A 23,971-nucleotide genomic window follows, 5' to 3' on the forward strand; every position below is an offset into this window, starting at 1 on the left:
CAATCCATCAAGCAATGCGGCTTCGTAGCTTACCAAAGTTCTACTAAAACATTTTTTAACAGATTTCTGCAGCCCAAATCGGTTCGAGGTCAGTAAGCACAACCAGAATTCATACATAAGACACACTCTTGATTTTTGAGAAAATTAAAGGATTGTAAGTCCTTATAGTGTGGAAAATATGTTATACAGAAGAAAAGAATATATCGCGATATATATTGTTACCGCACATGCTTCAAATTATACCGCGATATGGATTTTAGGCCATATTGCCCAGCCCTAACTCCCAATTTATTTACAACATTTGAAACATACAGTGTAGCTCCGTCAAAACACTCCAAGGCCAAGTGAAAGTGCTGAGAGGGAAAAGATCATGATTAATGATTTATTTAAACTCATAACTGGGTGCAGCAGCTGAGCTTTGACCTGTGAGCTGCAGCTTAAGCTTCTTTTATGGTTCAGTGTTTAATGTGTAAACTGTTTATCACTGCAGAGACGCCTACAGGCTATCTACTGTTCAAAAGTGAATTGTTATACACAGTGCAGCAGCTGACCGTTGACCTGTGAGCTTCAGACTCTTTGCTGAGTGTTTAATGCTCATCTATTGAAGCCTGCAGACACACCCACACACCATCTGATTCGTTCTCAGGGTTGTTTTCTGTGTGTTGGAGTTGGAGCAGAAACCTGCTGCAGGTTAATTATTGATCAAATTAATATCACAAAAGGTGCAGCAGCTGACCTTTGACCTGTGAGCTTCAGAGTCTTTGCTGGTGTGAAGTGTTTAATGTGACGCAGCCTGCAGACACAGACGACTGCTGACGGAGAAGAAGCAGAGGATTTTATCTGTTTCTACACAGACCTGGTCCAGACAGCAGAGAGCTGCAGAGTGAAGACGTTCATTGGAAGAAGAAGCTGAGTAAGTTCAACGTCCTCTTTGAATCCTGGATCAGGAAGTGAATATTTGGTGTTTAAATAAGGTTTCTGTCTTTGACTCAGTCTGCTGTCACTTTTTAGAGAGAAAAGGAGATTTTAGATTAACTGGTGTTCCTGCTGCTCTAGCATTAAAGGACAGTATAGGTGACCGCGCTGATGCCTGTTTATAATTTCACCAAAGCTAATAAACTGTTGGCTAAATTTTCTTGTTTTTAGATGTAAACAGAGGTGAGAGGAGCAGATAATAAGGATTAAATATTATGCTGAATAACTAAATTCTGCTAGTCTGTGACGTAACTCCCAGCAGCATCGCCTCATTTCTTTGACCTTTAACATGAGTTAGCTTAGCTAGCAGAGCAGCTATCTCTGCTGTCTGTCATGTGACCGAGTCAAGTGTGTGTAGTAGACTTGTTAGCATAGCTAGCAGGCTGACAGAGGCTAGCAAACTGTGTGAACACTTTGTAAGAGGTGAGCAGTAAAGAGAAGGATAAGGAGCTCCTCCAAATGCTGATAATGCACTTAACCTGAATTTTCTGCTTGTTACATTATATGTGATGTTCAGTCAAAAACAATTACTTAAATTAACATTATTATTAGTATTATTATTATTCATAACATGGCTCCCTACTGTAGTGGTTTGAACAACTGATCTGTGGTTATTGTGTCCCTGCAAATTCAACAATGCGCCTCAATGCAAAGCATCAAATAAACATTTTTATTATCAAGTCATTCGACCTACTGGTTGAATCACCGTAGCTCTGACAGTGAAGCACACTCATTTTTATTGGTAGTCACCTTGTGAGCAATGTTCCCTCTAAGCTGCGCAAGTGCGCAATTCAACCTGCCAACACGGACGATGATGCAGTTCTACACTGCAATCATCGAGTCCATCCTCACCTCCTCCATCACCGTGTGGTACGCTGGAGCCACTATCAGGGACAAACAGAGACTGCAGCGTGTTGTGCGCTCTGCTGAGAAGGTGATTGGCTGCAGTCTCCCATCTCTGCAGGACCTGTACACCTCCAGGACACTGCGGCGTGCAGCTCGGATCTCAGCTGACCCTTCTCACCCTGGACACAGTCTGTTTGACCTGCTCCCCTCAGGCAGGAGGCTCCGGTCCATTCGCACCAGAACCTCTCGCCACAAGAACAGTTTCTTCCCCTCTGCTGTTGGACACATGAACAATAACCGTATGACTGTCCCCGCCACAAACACAGGACCCTACGCTGTGTCACTGCATCATTCCATGTTTGGCACTGATCACCACCTGCACTCATGTATATATCTTTCTACGCAGCACTCTTAATCCTTATTCTCATGTATATATCTCATGTATATCTCATGCACATATCTTTCTACGTAGCACTTTTAATTCTTATTCCTACTTTTATTTTTTTTCATGTCTATTTAAGCGCAATTTATGACAGTTTGTTTGCACTGAAGCACCGCAGCAATTTCCTAATGTTGTAAACCTGCTCAACATTTGGCAATAAACCCCTTTCTGATTCTGATTCTGATTCTGAATTGCGCACTGTTGGCACGGTCTCTGCGCAGAGAAAATCTGTGTTGCGCACACAAAAAGAATTCTTTGAAATTAAAGTAAACCAATCAAAACATGGCATTTAGTTGTTAAGAAACGGAGTGACGGCGTGTTTGAGATGTGAGAGATTTGAGGTGTTTAGAGCAAATCTTGTGTAGTTAGTGTGTAGTTAGTGTGTAGTGTAGTCAATAGTGTTGTTGTGTGTGTCAGAACAATGAGGCGACTGCTGAGTGTTACAGGTGTTACAGCAGTGACACATCTGCTGCTGTCAGGCCTGCAGGTATCAGGCTGTTGTTCTCCTTCATCTCATAGAGGACAGGAATTATTTTTTGGAGCGGCACAAATAATTTGTGTGGCATCAGATTTGATGCAGAACAGCTGATTGTTCTGTAAATAGTTTGAAATGTTTATTTTAAAAAAACACCTTGGCTGCATTTTTAGGTAAACAGCTGCAAAAAACTTTGTTTGCATAACTCAGTTACTTTTTTGAAGAAGTAACTATATAATTAACTGCCCAACTGTCAGGGGTTTTGACATTTATTTTCACAAGTAAGAGAAAATAAGACACTTGCAGACCAAATCAGAGAGTTTTAAGACATGCGCATGGGTGTGTGCCTCTCAGCAAAATCACACACACAGAATGCATGTCTTGTTCCTTTATTTATAGGGTAAGAAACTGATTACATAGTACTTCCTCTTTTCAGTTACAGGAGGAGAGTTCAGGCATTATCTCAACCTGTCTGACCTTTCAGACTGGGGTAAAGAATACAGAAGTTTATCATGCTTATCTGACATCACAGATACTAAAAAAGAATACATTGCGTTTGTGTTAACAAATAGACTCAGTTACGTGAAAATATATGAACACTAGAAAATAAAACACACTTGATTATATTGTATTTGAATATAAAGCACATTTGATTATACTTGATCATATTGCATAATAAAAATCCTCTATCACCAACATTGGTCATTATTTACTGTATGTTGCAGACAGAGTTACAGACTCTCTCCCAGACCACAGACTCATAATACAAGTCAGAGCTTTATAAAAAAAAAAAGAAAGTTGTGTTTTCAAAATTGGAGTTCAAGTTTTTTTTTTTCCTTCCAATAGTGTTAACATACTACACACGTCATGAACAAGATTTTTTTAAATTTTCATTGTAAGTGGGCTAAAGCAGTTAATTAAAAGTAGTCCATCAACTGAAAGGTTTAAAATGTTCACACGTGTTGGACTGACTGAAGCTTCCAGTCACAGTGACTCAGTGTGTGTCAGTGAATGCATCGTGTGTGCTTCAGGCTCCACCTAGTGGACTGATAGCAGAGCAGCTGATGAATTTGAAGAGTGTGGCCTTTTTGCACACAGCCTGTAAATGTCAACAACAAAAGGAGTGTGTAAAACATGTATATTGTAGTGATGCAGTGTACTGTGTATATTTATACTGGCAGTATGGAACATGATTATTTGGAAATGCCTAAAATGGAAATGATCATATACTGTGAGGTGAGGTGTGGACAGAGGTTGTGCTTTTGTAACATTGAGGCAAGGACAGTGATTAGTGTTTAGGGGACACATCATTGGTTTTTGTTAAAAAGAAACAGTTTCTCCACTGTGGCAGGTCGTAGGCGATTTTTTTTTTCTAAACTGTCTCTAACTCTCACTAACCGCAACTCTCCATCAAACGCCCACATTTTGTCTGAGGGGTTTATATCGCTGTCATAGCTCGCGGCAAAGTTCGAACCGCTTCCTGAACCAGTCACGTGGTACAGCCGGGCAGCGAGGCTTCGGACGTCATCATTTTCAGCTCCTCCCATAAATGAAGCAAGCCTGGATACGCGCTTCGCGGAAACGCCCCCTCCATTACTCGACACACGCTTCGAAGCCTCGATACAGAACGTCACATCACTAGTTAAAGCTGAGTAAACACTGACCCCAGACCAGCACCGTGATAAAGTGAGCTGCTGCTGCTGAACTTGAACAGGTAACAAAGTGATGAGCAGTCAGGCTGCAGGTTTCTACCTGTTCATGTTTCTACAGTAGAATCACTTTGAAGTGTCTTTGTGCTGTTTCATCTTTGATTTGTGTTCATAAACACTCAGAGAAACATCACGTGACCTCATCAGGATCTGTGTTGGTGTGTGGGGCTGTACCTCAGCTTTATGTTGTTACATGCTCATTTGTTCATTTTACACAGTAACATCAAAGTAATGTTATGAGGAGTAATGAAGTAACGTACTCCATTACTTTTAATCAAAGTGTTCTGTGTAATATGTGTAATAATGACTGTTTTGAGTAATGACCAACACTGATCACAACAAAGAGGAAATGCCTCCAACATGCACAAACATTTGAGCCACAACATGCAGTTAATGTGCACAAATGTCTTTGATATGCTGCTCAGTGATGGTAGTGACTGTCAGAGCAGAGCTACTGAGAATCAATAAGTAATATCAATGATGGGATCAGAATCACTAAATTCTTCTCATCCCTGTCAGTATCATACATGTGCTGTATAATGTGATAAATGTAGAGGTGCTGGCTGTTCTCTCACTCTGCTGTTTAGCTGTAAAGGACGCCTCCCTGCCTTTGTCTCATTCATGACCTTTAATAGTCTCTTCTAACATGCAGAGATCTGTATGATCTGTTTCATAGAGTCTAACCAGCCTGTACAGGTAACAACAACAGTCACTGCATCACTGACACACAAACGTCATCTCTGTCAATAACAACATTCATACATGGAATAAAAACACATCAGTGGATCATTGCTGGAGCTGATGTTTGTGCTCCTGGTGCAAAGGCTCTCAGTTTCCTCCTTGAAATAACATCAGTGGTGGGTCAGCGACATGCTTTCTTTCCCTCTCAGGTTTAAATATCTGGGACTCTCCACCGTTTGGTTTTAGAGCTGAAGAAGCTTCTCAGATGAAACGTCTTCCAGAAACTTAAAGACGTCTCTTTTCTCTCCAAGCTCCTTAGATCACATGACCTGGATGACTGAACCTACAGACACATTGACCTGGTTTCATGGTCACATGACGGGTCAGAGGTCAGCGACTGTAACTCAGTTCCTCCTGTTAATGTGAACTCACTGAGCGTTTGTGGTTTACCTCTCAGACTGACTGAAGATGATGATGGAGGAAGAGGAGGACAGAGCAGAGTCTGCAGGGTCCAGCTGTCCGTCTGTGAGGAGTGACCGGTCCAAAGGTCAACAGCCAGACTTCAGTGGTGAACCTGGAGCAACGAGGTCAGAGAGCTGAACTCACTGAGTAACAGAAATAATTCTGCACTGACATTATAATCAGTGTTGACTCTGGTTGATTGTCTGACTGTGTTTGTGAGCTGAGAGGAAATGAAAATGAGTTTGTAACAAAAATCAGTTTTGTCCAGTTTTCCTGTAAAAAGCTGAACTCTAATCTAAGAGGATGTTACTGACAGGAAACAGCTGCATTATCTGCAGTCTGTGTGATCACAGCTGCTTCAATCATGTTTGTGTCTGCAGAGGTCAGAGGTCACAGTCTGCAGGGTCCAGCTGTCCGTCTGTGAGGAGTGACCGGTCCAAAGGCGAAAATCCATTCTTCAGTGGTGAACCTGGAGCAACGAGGTCAGAGAGCTGTGATGACTCCTTTACATGTTTGTGTTTCCTGGATAAATATGACCTGAAACATCCTCAGATTGTTACAAAGATTCATTAAAAAGAAAACAATGAAAGAGAAAAGATCCAAATGTTCGACTTGGTCATTTGCTGTTTGAGGACAGTGATGCTCATATCTGTGGGGAAAGTGTGACCTGAGTGGGTTCATGTTTGTCTTTAAAGAACAGAGCTGCTCTGATTCTCTTTGTGTCTGATCTGTTAAACAGTCTGAGAGGTCACACAGAGACCCAGCAGCTAAAGCCTGGATCATACTGGCTGCTGTTACTCCATCAGGACAACACTGAACCACAGTGGTGTGGATGTAGTGGATAAATCCCACCATACTGATGCTCAGAGTTAACCACAGGGAACAAAACCAGATGTTACCTTCAGATTGTGACCTTTGGAGTGGACGATGCAGATTTCAATAGAGAATAAATGTTGTTGTTTTTCAGCTGTGAAGAAAGAATCTAATTTTCTGAACTTAAGAATTTATGATGCTGGAAACAACATGGAGACTATAACACAACATTTCCACTGTGTTCATAGAATGAATGTAAAACTGTCAGACATTCATTAAATATGCAAAATGTCTACAGAAGCATCAGAGGGTCAGACGTGAAGCACTCAGTGATTTTGATCAAATGACTCATCAGTTATTGATCTGTACTACACTGATCTACCACGTTAGTAAAGCTGGTGTTCTGGTGGTGGAGGGAGACTCGGATCATGTTCTGGTTTTGGAGCAGTGATCTGCTGATGGTTCAGTTTGATGAGCTTCTTCAAAATCATCCCTGACATCACCACTGAAAGGACGTCCATGAAAACAGACTGAAAATTACTGATATGTTCACAATCTGAGAGTTTAAAACTTGACAGACTTGATTCAGATGAAGTTATTTGAGCAGAAACTCCTGGATCTTTATCCTGTGTGGATCTAATCCTTCATGGTTCCTCCACAGAGTGGAGCAGCAGAGCTCAGAGGTTCCCAGTGGTCAGTCTGCCCAGCAGCATCAAACACAGCTGGACTCCATATTTATGGTCTGTACATGTACAACAACTACTGTTACATCTGTTCTGTTCACAGTCATCTCCATGCTGCTCTTTGTAGACCAGTGGATCGTCAGTGTGTCCAACATGGATCTGATGTTTGGCTCCATGATTTCAGTCTGATTGGCTCATTCATAAATATTCTGTTCCAGCTGCTGGAGGACAACATCATCACTTTTGTGAAGAACGAGCTGAAGAAGATCCAGAAGGTTCTAAGTCCAGGTTACCCAGAATGCTTAGAGAGTCAGAGGAGCAGCAGCAGAGAGGCGTTTGTGAAGATCACAGTGGACTTCCTGAGGAGAATGAAGCAGGAGGAGCTGGCTGACCGTCTGCAGAGACGTAAGAGGATTTATCTAAAGATTTAAGCTGCTGGATAAATGAACATTTTCCAGAGATGGAAGATGGAGCAACATGTTTTAAAGATTAGTTCTTTTTGGAATTGAGTGTTTATTTTTCTTCTCATTCAGAGCTTCAAGCTGCAGTTTGTCACTGTAACCTTAAATCCACCCTGAAGAAGAAGTTCCAGTGTGTGTTTGAGGGCATCGCTAAAGCAGGAAACCCAACCCTCCTGAATCAGATCTACACAGAGCTCTACATCACAGAGGGAGGGACTGCAGAGGTCAATGATGAACATGAGGTCAGACAGATTGAAACAGCATCCAGGAAACCAGACAGACCAGAAACAACAATCAGACAAGAAGACATCTTTAAAGCCTCACCTGGAAGAGATGAACCAATCAGAACAGTGCTGACAAAGGGAGTGGCTGGCATTGGGAAAACAGTCTTAACACAGAAATACAGCCTGGACTGGGCTGAAGACAAAGCCAACCAGGAGATCCAGTTCATATTTCCATTCACTTTCAGAGAGCTGAATGTGCTGAAAGAGGCAAAGTTCAGCTTGGTGGGACTTGTTCATCGCTTCTTTACTGAAACCAAAGAAGCAGGAATCTGCAGCTTTGAAGACTTCCAGGTTGTGTTCATCTTTGATGGTCTGGATGAGTGTCGACTTCCTCTGGACTTCCACAAAACTACAATCCTAACTGACCCTAGAAAGTCCACCTCAGTGGATGTGCTGCTGATAAACCTCATCAGGGGGAAACTGCTTCCCTCTGCTCGCCTCTGGATAACCACACGACCTGCAGCAGCCAATCAGATCCCTCCTGACTGTGTTGGCATGGTGACAGAGGTGAGAGGGTTCACTGACCCACAGAAGGAGGAGTACTTCAGGAAGAGATTCAGAGATGAGGAGCAGGCCAGCAGCATCATCTCCCACATCAAGACATCACGAAGCCTCCACATCATGTGCCACATCCCAGTCTTCTGCTGGATCACTGCTACAGTTCTGGAGGATGTGCTGGAAACCAGAGAGGGAGGACAGCTGCCCAAGACCCTGACTGAGATGTACATCCACTTCCTGGTGGTTCAGGCCAAAGTGAAGAAGGTCAAGTATGATGGAGGAGCTGAGACAGATCCTCACTGGAGTCCAGAGAGCAGGAAGATGATGGAGTCTCTGGGAAAACTGGCTTTTGATCAGCTGCAGAAAGGAAACCTGATCTTCTATGAATCAGACCTGACAGAGTGTGGCATCGATATCAGAGAAGCCTCAGTGTACTCAGGAGTGTTCACACAGATCTTTAAAGAGGAGAGAGGACTGTACCAGGACAAGGTGTTCTGCTTCATCCATCTGAGTGTTCAGGAGTTTCTGGCTGCTCTTCATGTCCATCTGACCTTCATCAACTCTGGACTCAATCTGCTGGAAAAACAACAAACAAGAGGCTCTTGGTGGCCTTTCCAGTTTATGCTGTGGTTTAAACCATCTCTCCACCAGAGTGCTGTGAACAAGGCCTTACAGAGTCCAAATGGACACCTGGACTTGTTCCTCCGCTTCCTCCTGGGTCTTTCACTGCAGACCAATCAGACTCTCCTACGAGGTCTGATGACACAGACAAGAAGTAACTCAGGAATCACTCTAGCAACAGTCCAGTACATCAAGAAGAAGCTCAGTGAGAATCTGTCTGCAGAGAAAAGCATCAATCTGATCCACTGTCTGAATGAACTGAATGATCGTTCTCTAGTGGAGGAGATCCAACAGTCCCTGAGATCAGGAAGTCTCTCCACAGATAAACTGTCTCCTGCTCAGTGGTCAGCTCTGGTCTTCATCTTACTGTCATCAGAAGAAGATCTGGATGTGTTTGACCTAAAGAAATACTCTGCTTCAGAGGAGGCTCTTCTGAGAATGCTGCCAGTGGTCAAAGCCTCCAACAAAGCTCTGTGAGTAAATCTGTGATCATGTTTATTTTTAAAATATTGATTAAAAGTGGTCATAGATTTCTTCCATGACAGATCCATGTCCTATGAGCCAGCGTAGTTGTATAGTATAAAAGAAAAAAGGAGAACTTTTGACCACAATATTGTAACTTGAATGAACTTTGGATACAGCCTTCAAACACTTAAGGAGCTTTAAATGTTTTGATCTATGAACCCACATTAAACACTCTAGTTAAACTCTAAAACCAGAACATTAAAGTCTGCAAATGTATGTGCATTGATGTGAGCATGCGTCGAGATCTGAGGTTGGTTGGTAGGATGGACCCATGTGCAGAATCACATGTGTGCTAATATTTCTTTGTTTGGATTTTTGAGAATTTGGTTCTTTGTCTTTTCTCTCGGTATGTAGCCTTGGGCTGGTTCACATGAATCAGGGGTGTCCAGGCTGCTGGGCGTGGTGTGTTGATTGTTATTTATTGATATATATTATTTCTGTTCTAGAATGTATTAAAATATCGACATTTTAGTAATTTGGGGTATTTTTTTTTTATTATTAACAGGAACACAGTTGAAAGTAACTGCATTGTTGGGATTGTCTAAATGATTAGTAGGAACTACTTCTTCCACAGTAATGTGTGAAATACAGCCGTAAAAATACTTCACAGCTGATGTGTGCTCGCTCACTCAGGTGATGATCATAAGCGAGTCATGTGTGAAGATATTTCAGCTCCACAAACTGCCAAGATGCTAGTTGTGAGAAATGTGGCAGGGGTGAAAACCTCCTCCAACACAAATAAAAGTAAATTTTAACACAGAGTAGTGCTGCAGGCAGGTACTATCCCTGCATAGAGGGAGGAAATATGTAGCTGGCAGTGTTGTATAGCACGGTTGCTAAACTTTGTACAGTGACGTAAATCCAGGCTCCGGGTTTTTCTGTTTATGTTTAAATGATGGGAATTCACTGCATCTTTAAAACTACAAATCCCATTTGTTCAAATTGTAGAGCATTTAAAGTTGACTATAGACTAGCTATTTTAAAAATATACAGTGTACTGGGAGTGAAACAGCAGCTATTGGCTTTAAGCAACAGAAATACAATTCAAAATATTTAATGGTAAATGGCCTGTATTTGTATAGCGCTTTTCTAGTCCCTAAGGACCCCAAAGCGCTTTACACAACCTGTCATCCACCCATTCACACACCCATTCACACACTGGTGATGGCAGCTACATTGTAGCCACAGCCACCCTGGGGTGCACTGACAGAGGCGAGGCTGCCGGACACTGGCGCCACCGGGCCCTCTGACCACCACCAGTAGGCAACGGGTGAAGTGTCTTTCCCAAGGACACAACGACCAAGACTGTCCAAGCCGGGGCTCGAACCGGCAACCTTCCGATTACAAGGCGAACTCCCAACTCTTGAGCCACGATCGCCCCATATAGGAAACAGAGAGAAAATAACACCATCCATCCATTTTCTTCCGCTTATCCAGGGCCGGGTCGTGGGGGCAGCAGCCCAAGCAGAGAAGCCCAGACCTGCCTCTCCCCAGCCACCTCCTCCAGCTTGTCCGGGGGAACACCAAGGCATTCCCAGGCCAGCTGAAAGATATAATCTCTCCAGCGTGTCCTGGGTCTGCCCTGGGGCCTCCTCCCGATGGGACATGCCCAGAACACCTTCCCAAGAGGCATCCTTGTCAGATGCCCAAACTATCTCAACTGACTCCTTTCAATGGCCTTTCCGGATGGCTGAACTCCTCTCCCTATCTCTAAGGGAGAGGCCAGCCACCCTTCGGAGGAAGCCCATTTCCGCTGCTTGTATCCATGATCTCGTTCTTTCGGTCACTACCCACAGCTCGACACCATAGGTGAGGGTATGGACATAGATCGATGGGTAAATTGAGAGCTTCGCTTTAATGCTCAGCTCTCTCTTCACCACGATGGATCGGTACATGGTCCGCATCACTGCAGCCACAGCACCAATCCACCTATTGTTCTCCTGCGTTCTTCTCCCATCGCTCGTGAACAAGACCCCGAGATACTTAAACTCCTCCACTTGGGGCAGGAACTTGTCCCTGACCCGGAGTGGACACTCCACCCTAAGGACCATGGCCTCAGATTTGGAGGTGCTGATCCTCATTCCTGCTGCCTCACACTTGGCTGCAAACCGTTCCATCACCCGATAAAGCCAACAGAACCACATCATCTGCGAAAAGCAGAGATGAGATTCTGAGACCCCCCCCAGGTGAAAGCCTTCTGCCACTTGGCTACGCCTAGAAATTCTGTCCATAAAAATTATGAACAGAATCGGTGACAAAGGGCAGCCCTGGCGGAGCCCATCACCCACCGGACTTATTACTATCCAACTTATTGCCGGCTATGCCAACCAAGCTCTTGCAATGGTTGTAAAAGGATCGAATGGCCTGTAGCAATGGCCATAAAATGTTTCCCAGCTTGATTATTTTCAGTCACATTTGTTTTTGATTATTAATTGAATATTTTATGTTATACAAAACATCATATTTTCTTATGATGTCTTGTATTGATTCTGAGGGAATAGTTTTCATCAGTATCGCAGATACCAGCCTGAATTTTACTTTGTATTGGATCAGGAAGGAAATCAGTGGCATCACACATCACTTACAGCAACTTCAGTACCACTTCATTTTAATAAACTGGGGGAGGTGCACCAAGATTCAGTATGAGATAAAGAATTATTTTTAACTGTAAGGTTGGAGAAATCTGTTGTTGGAAATTGGAAGAACAGGTCATCTTAAAAATCACTGCATTGTAGTTTTATTCAGGCCCCTTCAATCTGTGATCGCTGTTGCTTTGCATTGTAAATGCTACTATTACAAAAGTCACAAATATTAGTGTATGTGTGTGTTGTTGGGTAATAAACCAAAAGAACAGAATCTACCAGCACCTCACTGATTTCTGCTTAAAAACAATAAAAAAGCAATAAAGCTCTGATTTGTTTGGTTGATCTTGTCTCCCTTCCACCTTGATTTCAGACTGAGTGGCTGTAACCTGTCAGACAGAAGCTGTGAAGCTCTGTCCTCAGTCCTGAGCTCCCAGTCCTCCCATCTGACAGAGCTGGACCTGGGTAACAACAACCTGCAGGATTCAGGAGTGAAGCTTCTGTCTGCTGGGATGAAGAGTCAATACTGCAAACTGGAAACGCTGAGGTCAGATCAAGCAATATCGATTTTTTTTTCATCAATTAACATCATTTAATCAATTTCATTTGGAAAAAATTAACAGTGTTTATGTTTTGTTTTTTTAATGAATCCATCCAAATCACACTAAACTGCCACATTTGTCTTTTGTAACATGAGGCAATAAGGATTCCAGCATGTCCTGAAACAGTGTTGAAATATTGTAAATGTAGTAGCTCCGCATGGCACCATGAATATACTTTAACACAAGTATTTCATGTCTTCTTGTCATCCTTTCTTCAGACTGAGTGGCTGTAACCTGTCAGACAGAAGCTGTGAAACGCTGTCCTCAGTCCTGAGCTCCCAGTCCTCTAGTCTGACAGAGTTGGACCTGGATCTGGGTAACAACAACCTGCAGGATTCAGGACTGAAGCTTCTATTTTCTGCAGTGGAAAGTCCAAAGTGTACACTTGGAATTCTCAGGTCAGGATTCAGTCTTTTCTGATAATGATTTAAAACCTGAGTCAGGTCGATAAATGGCTTACTCATTTACAACAGGCATGATTTGTGAAATCACCTTATATCTAACCCAAAGGTCCTGTGTTTTACTACTTTGATTTTGTGGTAAAACACAGGACCTCTTAATATTTATCTAAGAGACCATATATAATTTTTTTCCCTGGATCATGTGTGTACCCTCCTGGTTGGAGCTCCAGCAGCCTGTATCAGTGAATGTGACTTTAAATGAAATTGCTGCCCCTGTCAGGAAGAGGTCTGAGTGACACACAAAACAGAAAATATGAGCACTGCATGTGTCTGAGGCTACTCAGATACAGACCTGAATGAGACACTAACTTTGTCTCTGAGAGATAACTTTTATTATTAAATACACTTCATTTCTCATCTGTGTAGAGAATGTAGAGTTTGACATGCTAATATTACAAAATGCAAAATCACACTGAGTCACAAAGAAATTGTTTTGGAGTATTTATGGTTCAGCTGATGAAATTGTTCAAACAAACCAGTAATTTACACCGAAACAGCACAAGTGAAACTTTTTCGAGGGACTTACACTAAGCTTGTCCTGGTACACCTGTAGAGCCCAGCTTCTATGGACCATGAGCTTAAGTTCTGTGCTGCTCTGATTTATTGCCTGTGCTGTCTTTCAGTTCAGCTTTGTCGAGCCTCTGGTAGGATTTCTTTTACATGACCTGTGTAAAAACAAAACAGTAAACATATTAAGCTGAAGTAAGATGCACAATTTGAAAAATGGGGCACAAAAAATGTTGCTGCTTTCAGGAAAGTGCATCTAAGAAGACCCAATGGAGAAAGTGAAGAGAAAAATCAATGATTAAGAAGAAGAAAAATGGCAGAGGCAGTTTCTCTTGGACTACCTGCAGATGGGGCGAGACTCTAGAAACAGGGATGATTGGAGAAAATGTAAAGAGGCCAGGAGATGAATACTCTGGTGTTCTGGGGATAGTGGGAGTGAGAGGGAGAGATGCCAGTAAATGATTTCCAGGATAAATTTCAGAGAATCAGAGCTAAGAAACCAAAGCAAGTGGGGAACTACAAACATGTGGACAGACTCATAATTAGGCCAAAGACACATTAAAGGAATTATTACAGGTTTAGAAACAGGGATGGATATGAAGGAGCTTAGCATGAATTTGCATTGAGGAAAGAATAGCAACGAGCATCAGAGGAAACAGTTAGGAAAACTAAGAGGATGTACTGGCAGGAATACTGCAGTACTTTAGGAAGAACTACACCAGTTCAGAATGTGTGGAGTACAGTTAAGAACATGAATGCAGACAGGAAACAACAGCAGCTGTTGTAAAGTAAATTCAAACTCCTTCATTAAATGCAGCTGGTTGAGTTGAAAACAATGGAGAATGATTGTGTTAAACTGTTTATTCTCTATAGAAACGGAGCAGAAGGAGTGCATGCAGAGCTGGACGTGGGCTGAATATACATGCGTGTATCTGTGTTGTCTGTGAGCAGAGAAAACAAAACACTTTTGATTCTCCCACAATGAAATATAAATGTAGTTTACATAACACCTGTTAAACAGTTACAATAATAATGATGCTGTTAGCTTCAACAACAACTCCTCTCGACACACATTAACAGGCCATGCAATAAACTAATATCCACAAAGGTCCTGACAGGTAATAAACCTGTTATTACTTACAGTGGCTTCATAAACGCACTGATGGAAATGTCCAGTGTATCATAAGCCAGCCAGTCCTGTTACTGCAATTCACTTCTTCACCAGAAAGTGTCACCATCAGGTTTCAACAGCAGTTTCCAGTATTAATAGTATTAATGAGCTACAGGTAGTATGGACGGGAAAATGTAGAGATGCTGGGCAAACAATCTGATCAAATCCACAGTGGGAATAATTGAAGTGATGACGGCAGGTGTAGAGAACAAAAATGAATCATATTGAAATGTTAAATCAGGAAAATCCTGGAGAAGAGGATAGTTCTAATGTTCAGTTTGTAATGTTGAATTCAAAGCAGCTCTTAAATGCATAAAATGACTTCACCTGGGAAGGATCAGGTGTGTTACATCATGATGAAGCAGTTAGAGGAGGCTCTGCTGCTCTTCTATAATAGAATATATCAGGAAGCTGGAAAGAACTGTGAAAGCAGGGAAAGACCCCACTACGACCACAGGTTACAGGCCTACAGCTCTAACACCTCATCCAGGGAAAGTCATGGAAAGACTGACAGTGGACAGACTGATGTATGTGATGCAAAGAAGGCAGCTGTTTGCAGCTTCTCAGCAGGGGGAGGAACACCATGGAGCCAGCAGTCAGTCAGAGTCAGAGATAAGGAAAGCTCAGTGCATTAGGAGATGAGGTGTGGTTTGTATTAGCCAGCTTAAATGATGGAAATGAAGGAGCTGTTCCTGGTTAATATTCTGTTTGCTAACAGTACCACAGACCCAGGCCTAATCTGTCATCTGTTAACACGTCCAACATCTCCTCATTTATTGGTGGATAATCCACTAACATGTTGTAATGCACAAGTTCATGTGATGTCTGTGTGCTGATAACATTCAGTCTGTTCTGTGTGGAAATAAAATAATGAAACCAGACGAGGTCGTTTCTGGAGAAGTTGTGGTGGGATTGTTGCTCCTGCCGGACTCGGTCTGTGGCTCGCTGCTGCTGATGCAAAGTTGGAGGTAAACAGGTCGGCTAAAAAAGCTGAAGGGAGATGGCTCGTAAACAAGTGACCGCCACTTTATTAGGTCACGGGTGAACTGTACCTGAGACAGTGGCCACTGTGTACCTAATAAAGTGTCAGCCACGTTAAATGTGTTTCCAAGAGGAGAAAACCAGCTGGCAGCAAAGGCAGGGAGGTGTCCTTTCCACCTAAACAGGAGATATAAAGATGATGAAGGCCACAGTTTGTATTTCATTCAGTACAGTGATGTACTGATCTAGGATCAGTCCAATCATCGGCAGTTTGATCCACGTATGGATTGAAGTGTGTTTGTGAAAATGTTGGACGGTTCCTTTATCAGTGTGTAGCAGTGTGTGTGTGAGAGCCATGTAATGTCCATGTGTGCATGCTGACTGTGCTGCTCTGACCCCCCTCCTCCTTTCAGGGTGGAGCCTGCTGGAGTCCGATGGTTGAGACCAGGTCTGAGGAAGTGTAAGTGTGTTTTTAATGGGATTCATGAAAACAAAGCAGCACACATTCAACCATCTTCATCATGTCAGGAGTCATCATCAAAGTGTCAATCAATGAACAGATGATGGATCAATAACTGCAGCTGGATTGTGTTTGTTCTCTCCATCAGATTCCTGTCAACTCACAATCGACACAAACACAGTGAACACAAAGCTCCAACTGTCTGACAACAACAGGAAGGTGACACGTGTGGAGGAGGTTCAGTCATATCCTGATCATCCAGACAGATTTGATGTTTGTGAACAGCTGCTGTGTAGAAATGGTCTGACTGGTCGCTGTTACTGGGAGGTCGAGTGGAGAGGAAACGTTTATATATCAGTGAGTTACAGAAGCATCAGAAGGAAAGGAGTCGGTGCTGACTGTGTGTTTGGACTCAATGATCAGTCCTGGAGTCTGGAGTGCTCTGATCGTGGTCCTCAGTCTGTCAGGCACAATAAAATAAAAACATCCATCTCCTCCTCCTCCTCCTCCTCCTCCTCTGTCTCTAACAGAGCAGCAGTGTATGTGGACTGTCCTGCTGGCACTCTGTCCTTCTACAGAGTCTCCTCTGACACTCTGATCCACCTCCACACCTTCAACACCACATTCACTCAAACTCTTTATCCTGGGTTTAGAGTCTGGTCTCCTGGTTCCTCAGTGTCCCTGTGCTGAGTGGAGTGTAAAGAGTGTCTCCTGTTACAGAAACACTCTGACTGTTGAACAGATAGTTCAGTCTGTACATGTCTGTCTCTTTCACTCACAAACACGTTTTCAGATTCATGGATTCAATCAGTTGATGTTTGAAACTCTTCTAAATGATTCCTTGTAAACTTCTTCCTCTTCAGTCACAAACAAACAGGAAGTGATGTCACATGTGTTCCTGTCCACACAGCAGAATGAGTCTATTGCTGACAGTGATGTACAAACAGAGTGAGCATTTCTGAGGCCCAAAATAAACTGAGTAGTTCACTGAATGAACAATGGACTGTGAGCTCAGTTCCTTCATCATTAGTATGGATTATATATGTATATGTATTATATTAGTATCATATATATCAGGTGCTGCTGCTTTCAGTCATTGTGCAAATGTGCTGTTTGTAAGCTTGTAAAGCTGCAGTCAGCTGAGACTGAAGAAGTCACCTGATCAGTGAGCAAACGTTTCTGAAAACGTCCAGATGAACAGAATCAACCTTTTGGGATCAGCCAGCAATGCAGCATCATTGTTGTTCAGCTTCAGAGGTTTGCAGGAATGAACTGATGACCAGAAACAGCTGCAAAGTCCAAGAAAATACCAGCTGGAGTTCAGCTGCATTTGAAGAAGTCAAAGAAAAGTAAGGATGGCAAAGGGCGACGTTTTCTTCCAAAGAGCTGCAAACATGGTCGACGCCTCATTAGAAGAATCATCTGGACATTTGTGAGGAACTCTAACCAAGAAAGCAACGTCACACAGATCCAACAGACAGTTTCCATGACTGCAAGTGTTGAGTGGAAAAATGCTACATTGCATTATTGCATCCTCTCACCACAGGAGGCGCTGTTGGCACCACTGATTGCTGATCAGCTGTTCTCTGATGATCTGATTGATACTGTGAATAACGGGACTCACTGAACTCTGTGACACAGTGAAGATTACAGAGTTTAACTTCAACATCTGACTGACGTCACACAGACAGAAGGATGAACCAGTGAGGCACAGAACACAGTTACTGGAGATACTGGATCAGCTCCATGTGAACCTCTGATGGAGAAGCTGCTGAGCCAGAGAAACATCAGGACATGACAGCAGCTGCACTTATCTAACAACATGTAGCAGAGCTGATCTATGTTAGAGGATCTATCACAGCAGCTGAAGCCAAAGTCCAACACTGGATACCAGCTGAGCCTGTGCTGAGTGTAGTGTTACAGGAAAAGGGCAGAAACACTGGTAGCTCCCAGTGATGCTGACTGGGGCACAGAGCTGAATGATGCAGCATCAGGACACTGTTTCAGTCTGACTGACAGAGAAACCTGTAGCTGTATCTACATGTGAGGCAGAGGCCACACAAGCAGCTTTCTATGTTTCACAGTGACTGAGATCTTCAGTGGGGGTGGACATGCTCCTGTACAGACCTCTGAGGAGAACCAAGGTGCAGTCAAAGAGTCCAGTCTGTCCTCACAGATGTGAACATGTGCTTTCATCAGGTCTGCTGTCAGCTAGCAGGCTCACATCAGAATCACTGTTCCTGAAAAACACAGTCTGTGTGACATCATCAGTCAGCTGATGGTCCCAGATCTGAATGGTTTCTGTCTCTACTGAGGAAGTCAGAGAATATCACTGAGGTGTGGATCAGGTCTGAGTGAGCTGTGGAGGGACAGCTTTAAACAGTCCACAGGTCTCACGTCCTGCTCAGTCTGGTAGCAGATACCTCGTATTGTTCCAGATGTGCTGACATCAGCAGCAGCACAGCTGTGTGATACCATGAATCTCAGTTATTGATCCAACACACAGTAAATACAAAGATCAGGATTTCTGAGAGTAATCATTATGAGTCTGAACACATGATCACTGAATGTTAGTCTCCACAATAATAAGCTAACACAAGCAAACACAGCTTTCAGCTCTTATTTTGAAACTGGCTTATTTAGAGAGCTGTGATGTGAGCGTGCCTGGCTCTGAGGCACTTGGGTCAGCCTCTGTTGTTTAGAAGTGTTACAGACTGTGAATGACACAGACCTGTCAGTTTCCATGTTTGTCTGTAACACAGCTCAGGGCTCCATGCTGAACGCATCCATCCAGTGTTATTGATCCAGGACTGATACCAGCATTGGGATCAATACTACAACACACAATCACATGTGTCCACGTGATGCAGTTTGAAGAGCAATCAGATGTCTCTGTATGAGGAGGCGGGGTCACAGGAGGTTCACAGAAACTCTGCAGCAGCATCATCAGCTCACATGGAAACTTTGATGATTCACTTCTGTGGTGTTTTTACAGAAACACGTCACAAAATTAGCTCCACCTGTTTTGTGAGCTTTGAGTTTCTTGTCTTCATCCTGGATTCTTGTGTTGCTGTTTTTACACACAGCAGATATTTCCTGGTTGCTTCCTTGATGACCACATGAAGCTTTCTGAAGCTTGGATTGAAAACGCTTCATTACTCAAAGCTTTCCAACACAGGCCTCTGTGCTGCCATCTGGTGGACAAACATGTGAAGTGCAGCGTGAAGCTACAAATGAAACTGCTTCAGCTACGTTTATATATAACATACTATAACCTATATAACTATATGTATAGTGTATTATGTAGGTGTTAGAGCTGGGGGTAGAACTGCTGATGGCCTGGTTGTTATTTATGTTCCCCATGGTTCACCAGCTCTCACACAACATCAGCACCAATGATCCACGTCCTTATAAACCTCTGAATCAGGTCCTGAAGCAGTGACGTCCTGAGTGAAGACCTCACTGATCACATGACTCTGGTCACCTGGACTCAGTGTTTCTGAAGCAGTGTGCTGGGTTTTTAAAAATACGTGGCTGCTGCCTGATGTTGGGCCCACAGAGGAAGACGACTCACTCGCTCTTCTTCACTTCCTCCTTAAACATGTGGAAGGAGAGCAAAGTGCTGCCAGACTCTTATTTCTGACAGGAACAGAAGAAACCACAGCAAACTGGTCCAGTTCTTCATCTTCATCACAATCTGTTTATTTCTGATGGTGTCTTCAGTCTGAGGTTTGAAGTTTCCATGTCTGTGTGATGTGTGGTGTGAAGGCTGCTGGTTAAACTGGGACTCACTGTTTAAAGCACTGAGTGCTCATAGAGAGATGCTCCATGAGTCCCAGTACAGACTACAAACATGGTGGAAACTTAGCTTTGATATCCACACACTCTGCACGTCTGTGAGTAACTGTGATGAAGATGTGCAGAGATCTGTGTCCAAACAGGAGAAAGACTGTAAAGACTCTGTGCTTCTAACAGCCTCTGTTAACATATGTGAGGCTGTTTGTTGTTGTTGCCATGGAGCTTTACACTGTTTGGGTCAGCAGGTCATGTGATCAGGTTTGTTCTGCTGGACGATGGTTCAGTGTCAGGTTTGTTTGCATTCATCAATAAATATCTAAATAAATCAAAGACTCCATGTTTGTTCTTTCATCATGTGACCTCTGCTCATCCATCTCTGTGTGTATCAGGATACATTTGGTTCATAATACACAGAAAAATCAGAGTTATTACCTGTAATAAATGTGAAAGATTCCTGCAGTGATAACCAGGCAGGACTGAAACACATCCAAGCTGTCACCACGGTAACAGCACCGTCCATCCACAGGTGAGGGGAGGAGCAAAAAGAGGGACTTTGACCATTTTATACTAAAAACACTCAACTAATGTTTCTAATATGAAACAAATAAGCCCACATTAATGTGAGCGTTTATTAAATAATAATAATGATGATTTCCTCCTGATCTCATTTCCACAGCAGAGAAAACTGTGGTGTATATTGAGGTGGAGGGTGTGGTCTGTGGCTCAGGTGTAGAGTGAGGGTGGGGTGCACCACAGCAGCATGCTGGGACTGCTGAGGGTGGAGGAGGGAGTGATGATGACATCAGAGCTGCAGCACAGAGACCAGTGAACACACAGTCTGTTCATCTTTGCATAGATACAATATACAGCACAATATTGAATGACAGACACGCTGTGGGAGCTTCCACAGATACACTGACGTCAGCATCCAGAGTCCTCCTGCTGCTCCCCCCTCAGAGCCCCGTGATCAGCACCAACACATTCAGTTAGATGACAGAGTCCAGCTGCAGCTAGAATCAGCTCCCCTCTGTGAACAACAGCACAGCGTCAGTGTTTCACACTCAGTGAAAGGAGGAAACAGCAGAAGAACACCATGTGTGCTACGTTTCCCAGGACACACTACAAACTGCACAAATACAGAGCAGCACGTGGAAGGACCTGGAGCTGCATTTACAGAGCTGCAGACAGCGTGATGTCCTGTATGGACAGGTGGAAGGAACCAAGTCCTCAGCTGGAACACTCGTGTTTGTCCACAGACAGGAAACACAGCAGGAAACTTCCTCACAGAAGTGCAGCTCATGGATAACACACTTCCTGTCAGTCAGAATGAGGCTGCAGCCAAACACAGAAAGGTGTTTTTGTCCAGATGAGCCCAGAGAAGAAACACGAGTGTTCACAGACATCAGAAGCTCAGAGAGGTGAAACATGAGGTTGGAGTCCTCGTCAGCATCCAGAAGAGCTGCTGTGAAACCCTGAGTACTCATGACAGACTCTGATGGCACAAACACATCATGATTCAAACAGAAAGACAAACATGGAGCTCCTGATCCTCCTGCATGAGAACAAGCTGACATGAGCGCTGTGTCTGAGAGTGTCTCCCTGTCACAGTGACAATAACACAGCTGCTGCTCACAGTCATTAAACTGACCTGAGGTCAGCTGTGCTCCTTACATATGAACCATGTGACCTCACATCAGTGCTGTGGATGACTGTAGTCATAGAAGAGTAGAGCTGTAGCAGGTGGTGTGAGGAGGAGGTGGTGTATTCTAGTTAACGCAGTACTGAAACACTCCAGCAGAGGGCGCTGTTAAGTCCTTATTGTAACACAGTTACTGTGTGCAGTTAGACTTCATACATAATCTGCACTTATTTCCATCAGACATGCTGTCAGTAAATGATTGGTTTCTATTGATTCTACTTCCTGTTGACTCGTTTGATGACAGTGAAACAATCACAGCTGATTGTGTGATGATGTAAACTGTCACTGTTACATTCAGTGTGTGTGACATAATGTTAGTGCAGGCTGATAACAGCCTGGTTCTGTTAGAAACACATGAACGTGTCCATAGATCAGTGTGTGTTTAACATGAGAGCTTCAGCCCTGCTGATGTGTTAAATAAAGACATGCAGGAAAACTGATGAGACTCTGAAATAACTCTTTATATTTATAATGTAACTCTGCATCAAAAGAACAACAAAGGATCCCAGACAGGTTTCTGTGAACAAAGACCATTCTGATGTTTCTGTGTTTCTAACACTTTGACATTATTAGTAAACAGACTGCAGTGAGCAGCATTTATAAAGAGCTTCTATATAAAGATATGACAGCTGTTTGACAAGTTTATCACTCTGTGTTTGGACCTGATCAGTCCAGCTGTTTACTTGAAACATGTTCATTTACCTGTTCTGTTATATTCATGTTCTTGTCTCTGTTGAAAACACATTTTAATGTCCCTCAGATTTTTCTCCCAGATGAATAAATATAAAAATGACACAAACTGACTGCAGCTACTTTTTGTCCTTTCTGTCAAAAACCTTCATGTGACTCATGAGAGACACGTTTCAGCTGTTTGTGACAGATCAGAGGCCAACAAGTCATTTATAACACTTTCCATCATTGTTTAAAGTTCTCAGTGTTTCTGTGTTGCTGCGTATAGGATCTCCCAGCATCATCACTGTGCTGTCCAATCATTGTGTGCGAGGTTACCCTTATAGTGCGATGTGTGTTTGCACAAAGAGAAGCATGTGTGTCAAATATAAATAAGCACAGAACAGAAACAGCTGCTCGTTTCTTCTGTTTAGAGTCAAGTTAGTGTTTTGTGTCTTTGTTTGAGGCCTGATGTCGAGCAGAGGTGTGTGTAACTGCACCGCTCTGTTATATGTGTGAAGTGTGTGCTTCTCTTCAGCATCATCTTTGTCACTGCTGATTCCTTTGTGTCATCATGTGTTGAGAAGAGAGAACAGTTATAACGGAGAAGCAAAAGGAAGCCCTGAAATCTGCATCAACAAGGAAGTGTTGGCTCACCAGTGATCCCAGCAGAGCCACTGGTTTGGCTCCAGTTGTTCTAGATTCAATGATGTTGTTGCTACAGATACATGTCAGCATCTTTATTGAATTTTATATGAAGCAGAAATGGTGTCATTAGGAGAAGAAGAGGAGAACAAGTCCGGCGAGGAGGCAGCAGCTCTTAAAGATGAAACAGCAGCTCAGCCCTGAGCTCAGAGAGCTGCACATGAAAAAGCTCCTCAAGCAGATCCTGTCAGAGGTTTGTCATCAACAGGAGGAACTGTTCACATCATAGGATGAAGATGCTGTCAGCTGGATGAAGAAGGTTATTTAATGCAAAACGTTCACACTGAAGTCAAATTGTTGTCGTGTTGAACAGATTCATGTACTGATCGTCTCCAGAATGTTAGAAGAGCTTCAATGAATCATTAGAAACAACTTACAGCTGCACAGCTGTGTCAAACACATCTGTGTGTCATTGTGGGATTGTTGTGTTTCTACATGTGACACACGTCTAAAACATGCACACAATCTGAACACAAACAGGGACTCATGTGTTCCCACAGCCAGATGCTGAGAGCCATTTCCTTGTAGTCCTGTGTCTACATACATGAACCATTAGATGTTATTGGAATGATTGTCAGCTCTGATAGTTTCATGTGTGTTTAGCTGGACGCTGTTTGATCCTCGACATGTTTAAAGGTGTCCAGTCCTGAGACACTGGGGCTGGAAACAGCTGTGATGTCATTGGACTGTCACACAGACAGAAGTGCATGAAGTGAGCAGCCGAGGAGCCGCTGATGTTTTGGATTCAACAGCATTTGAAAGGTCGACACAGACACATTTGCACACAGAAAGCTGAATCTGTCATATGCCACAGTGAACTCACTGTTCAGTGTTTTTCAGGAAGCTTCTTAACTGCCTCTG

General features: G+C 43.2%; 2 protein-coding genes across 2 annotated transcripts in view; both read left to right on the plus strand.

The window, feature by feature from the left end:
* Positions 1-789: 789 nt before the first annotated feature.
* LOC146577100 (protein NLRC3-like) overlaps positions 790-23,971 on the plus strand; it is a 104,915-nt gene continuing 81,733 nt past the window's right edge. The window contains exons 1-7 of the mRNA XM_085267625.1: positions 790-913; positions 5,586-5,715; positions 5,971-6,072; positions 7,065-7,143; positions 7,305-7,491; positions 7,620-9,423; positions 12,431-12,604. Of these exons, the coding sequence (XP_085123751.1) occupies positions 5,597-5,715; positions 5,971-6,072; positions 7,065-7,143; positions 7,305-7,491; positions 7,620-9,423; positions 12,431-12,604 (2,465 nt within the window). The 5' untranslated portion in view covers positions 790-913; positions 5,586-5,596. The remainder of the gene's footprint in view (positions 914-5,585; positions 5,716-5,970; positions 6,073-7,064; positions 7,144-7,304; positions 7,492-7,619; positions 9,424-12,430; positions 12,605-23,971) is intronic.
* LOC146577101 (stonustoxin subunit alpha-like) lies at positions 12,750-17,205 on the plus strand. Its single transcript, XM_085269697.1, has 3 exons — positions 12,750-12,754; positions 12,878-13,038; positions 16,388-17,205. Exons 1-3 carry the CDS (start codon positions 12,750-12,752, stop codon positions 16,927-16,929), a joined length of 708 nt encoding a protein of 235 aa, XP_085125823.1. The 3' UTR covers positions 16,930-17,205.

The sequence above is a fragment of the Mchenga conophoros genome, linkage group LG3 (genome assembly GCF_057382185.1).
Source record: "Mchenga conophoros isolate Kocher_MC1m ecotype Shallow Benthic linkage group LG3, M_conophoros_male_GT1.1, whole genome shotgun sequence".
NCBI lineage: Eukaryota > Metazoa > Chordata > Actinopteri > Cichliformes > Cichlidae > Mchenga > Mchenga conophoros.

What these genes read in the sequence shown, in the direction of transcription:
- LOC146577101 (XM_085269697.1), top strand. An exon ending in TGCAGTGGAAAGTCCAAAGT is followed by an intron (nt 13,039 to 16,387) that starts GTACACTTGGAA and finishes TCTCTCCATCAG; the next exon opens with ATTCCTGTCAACTCACAATC.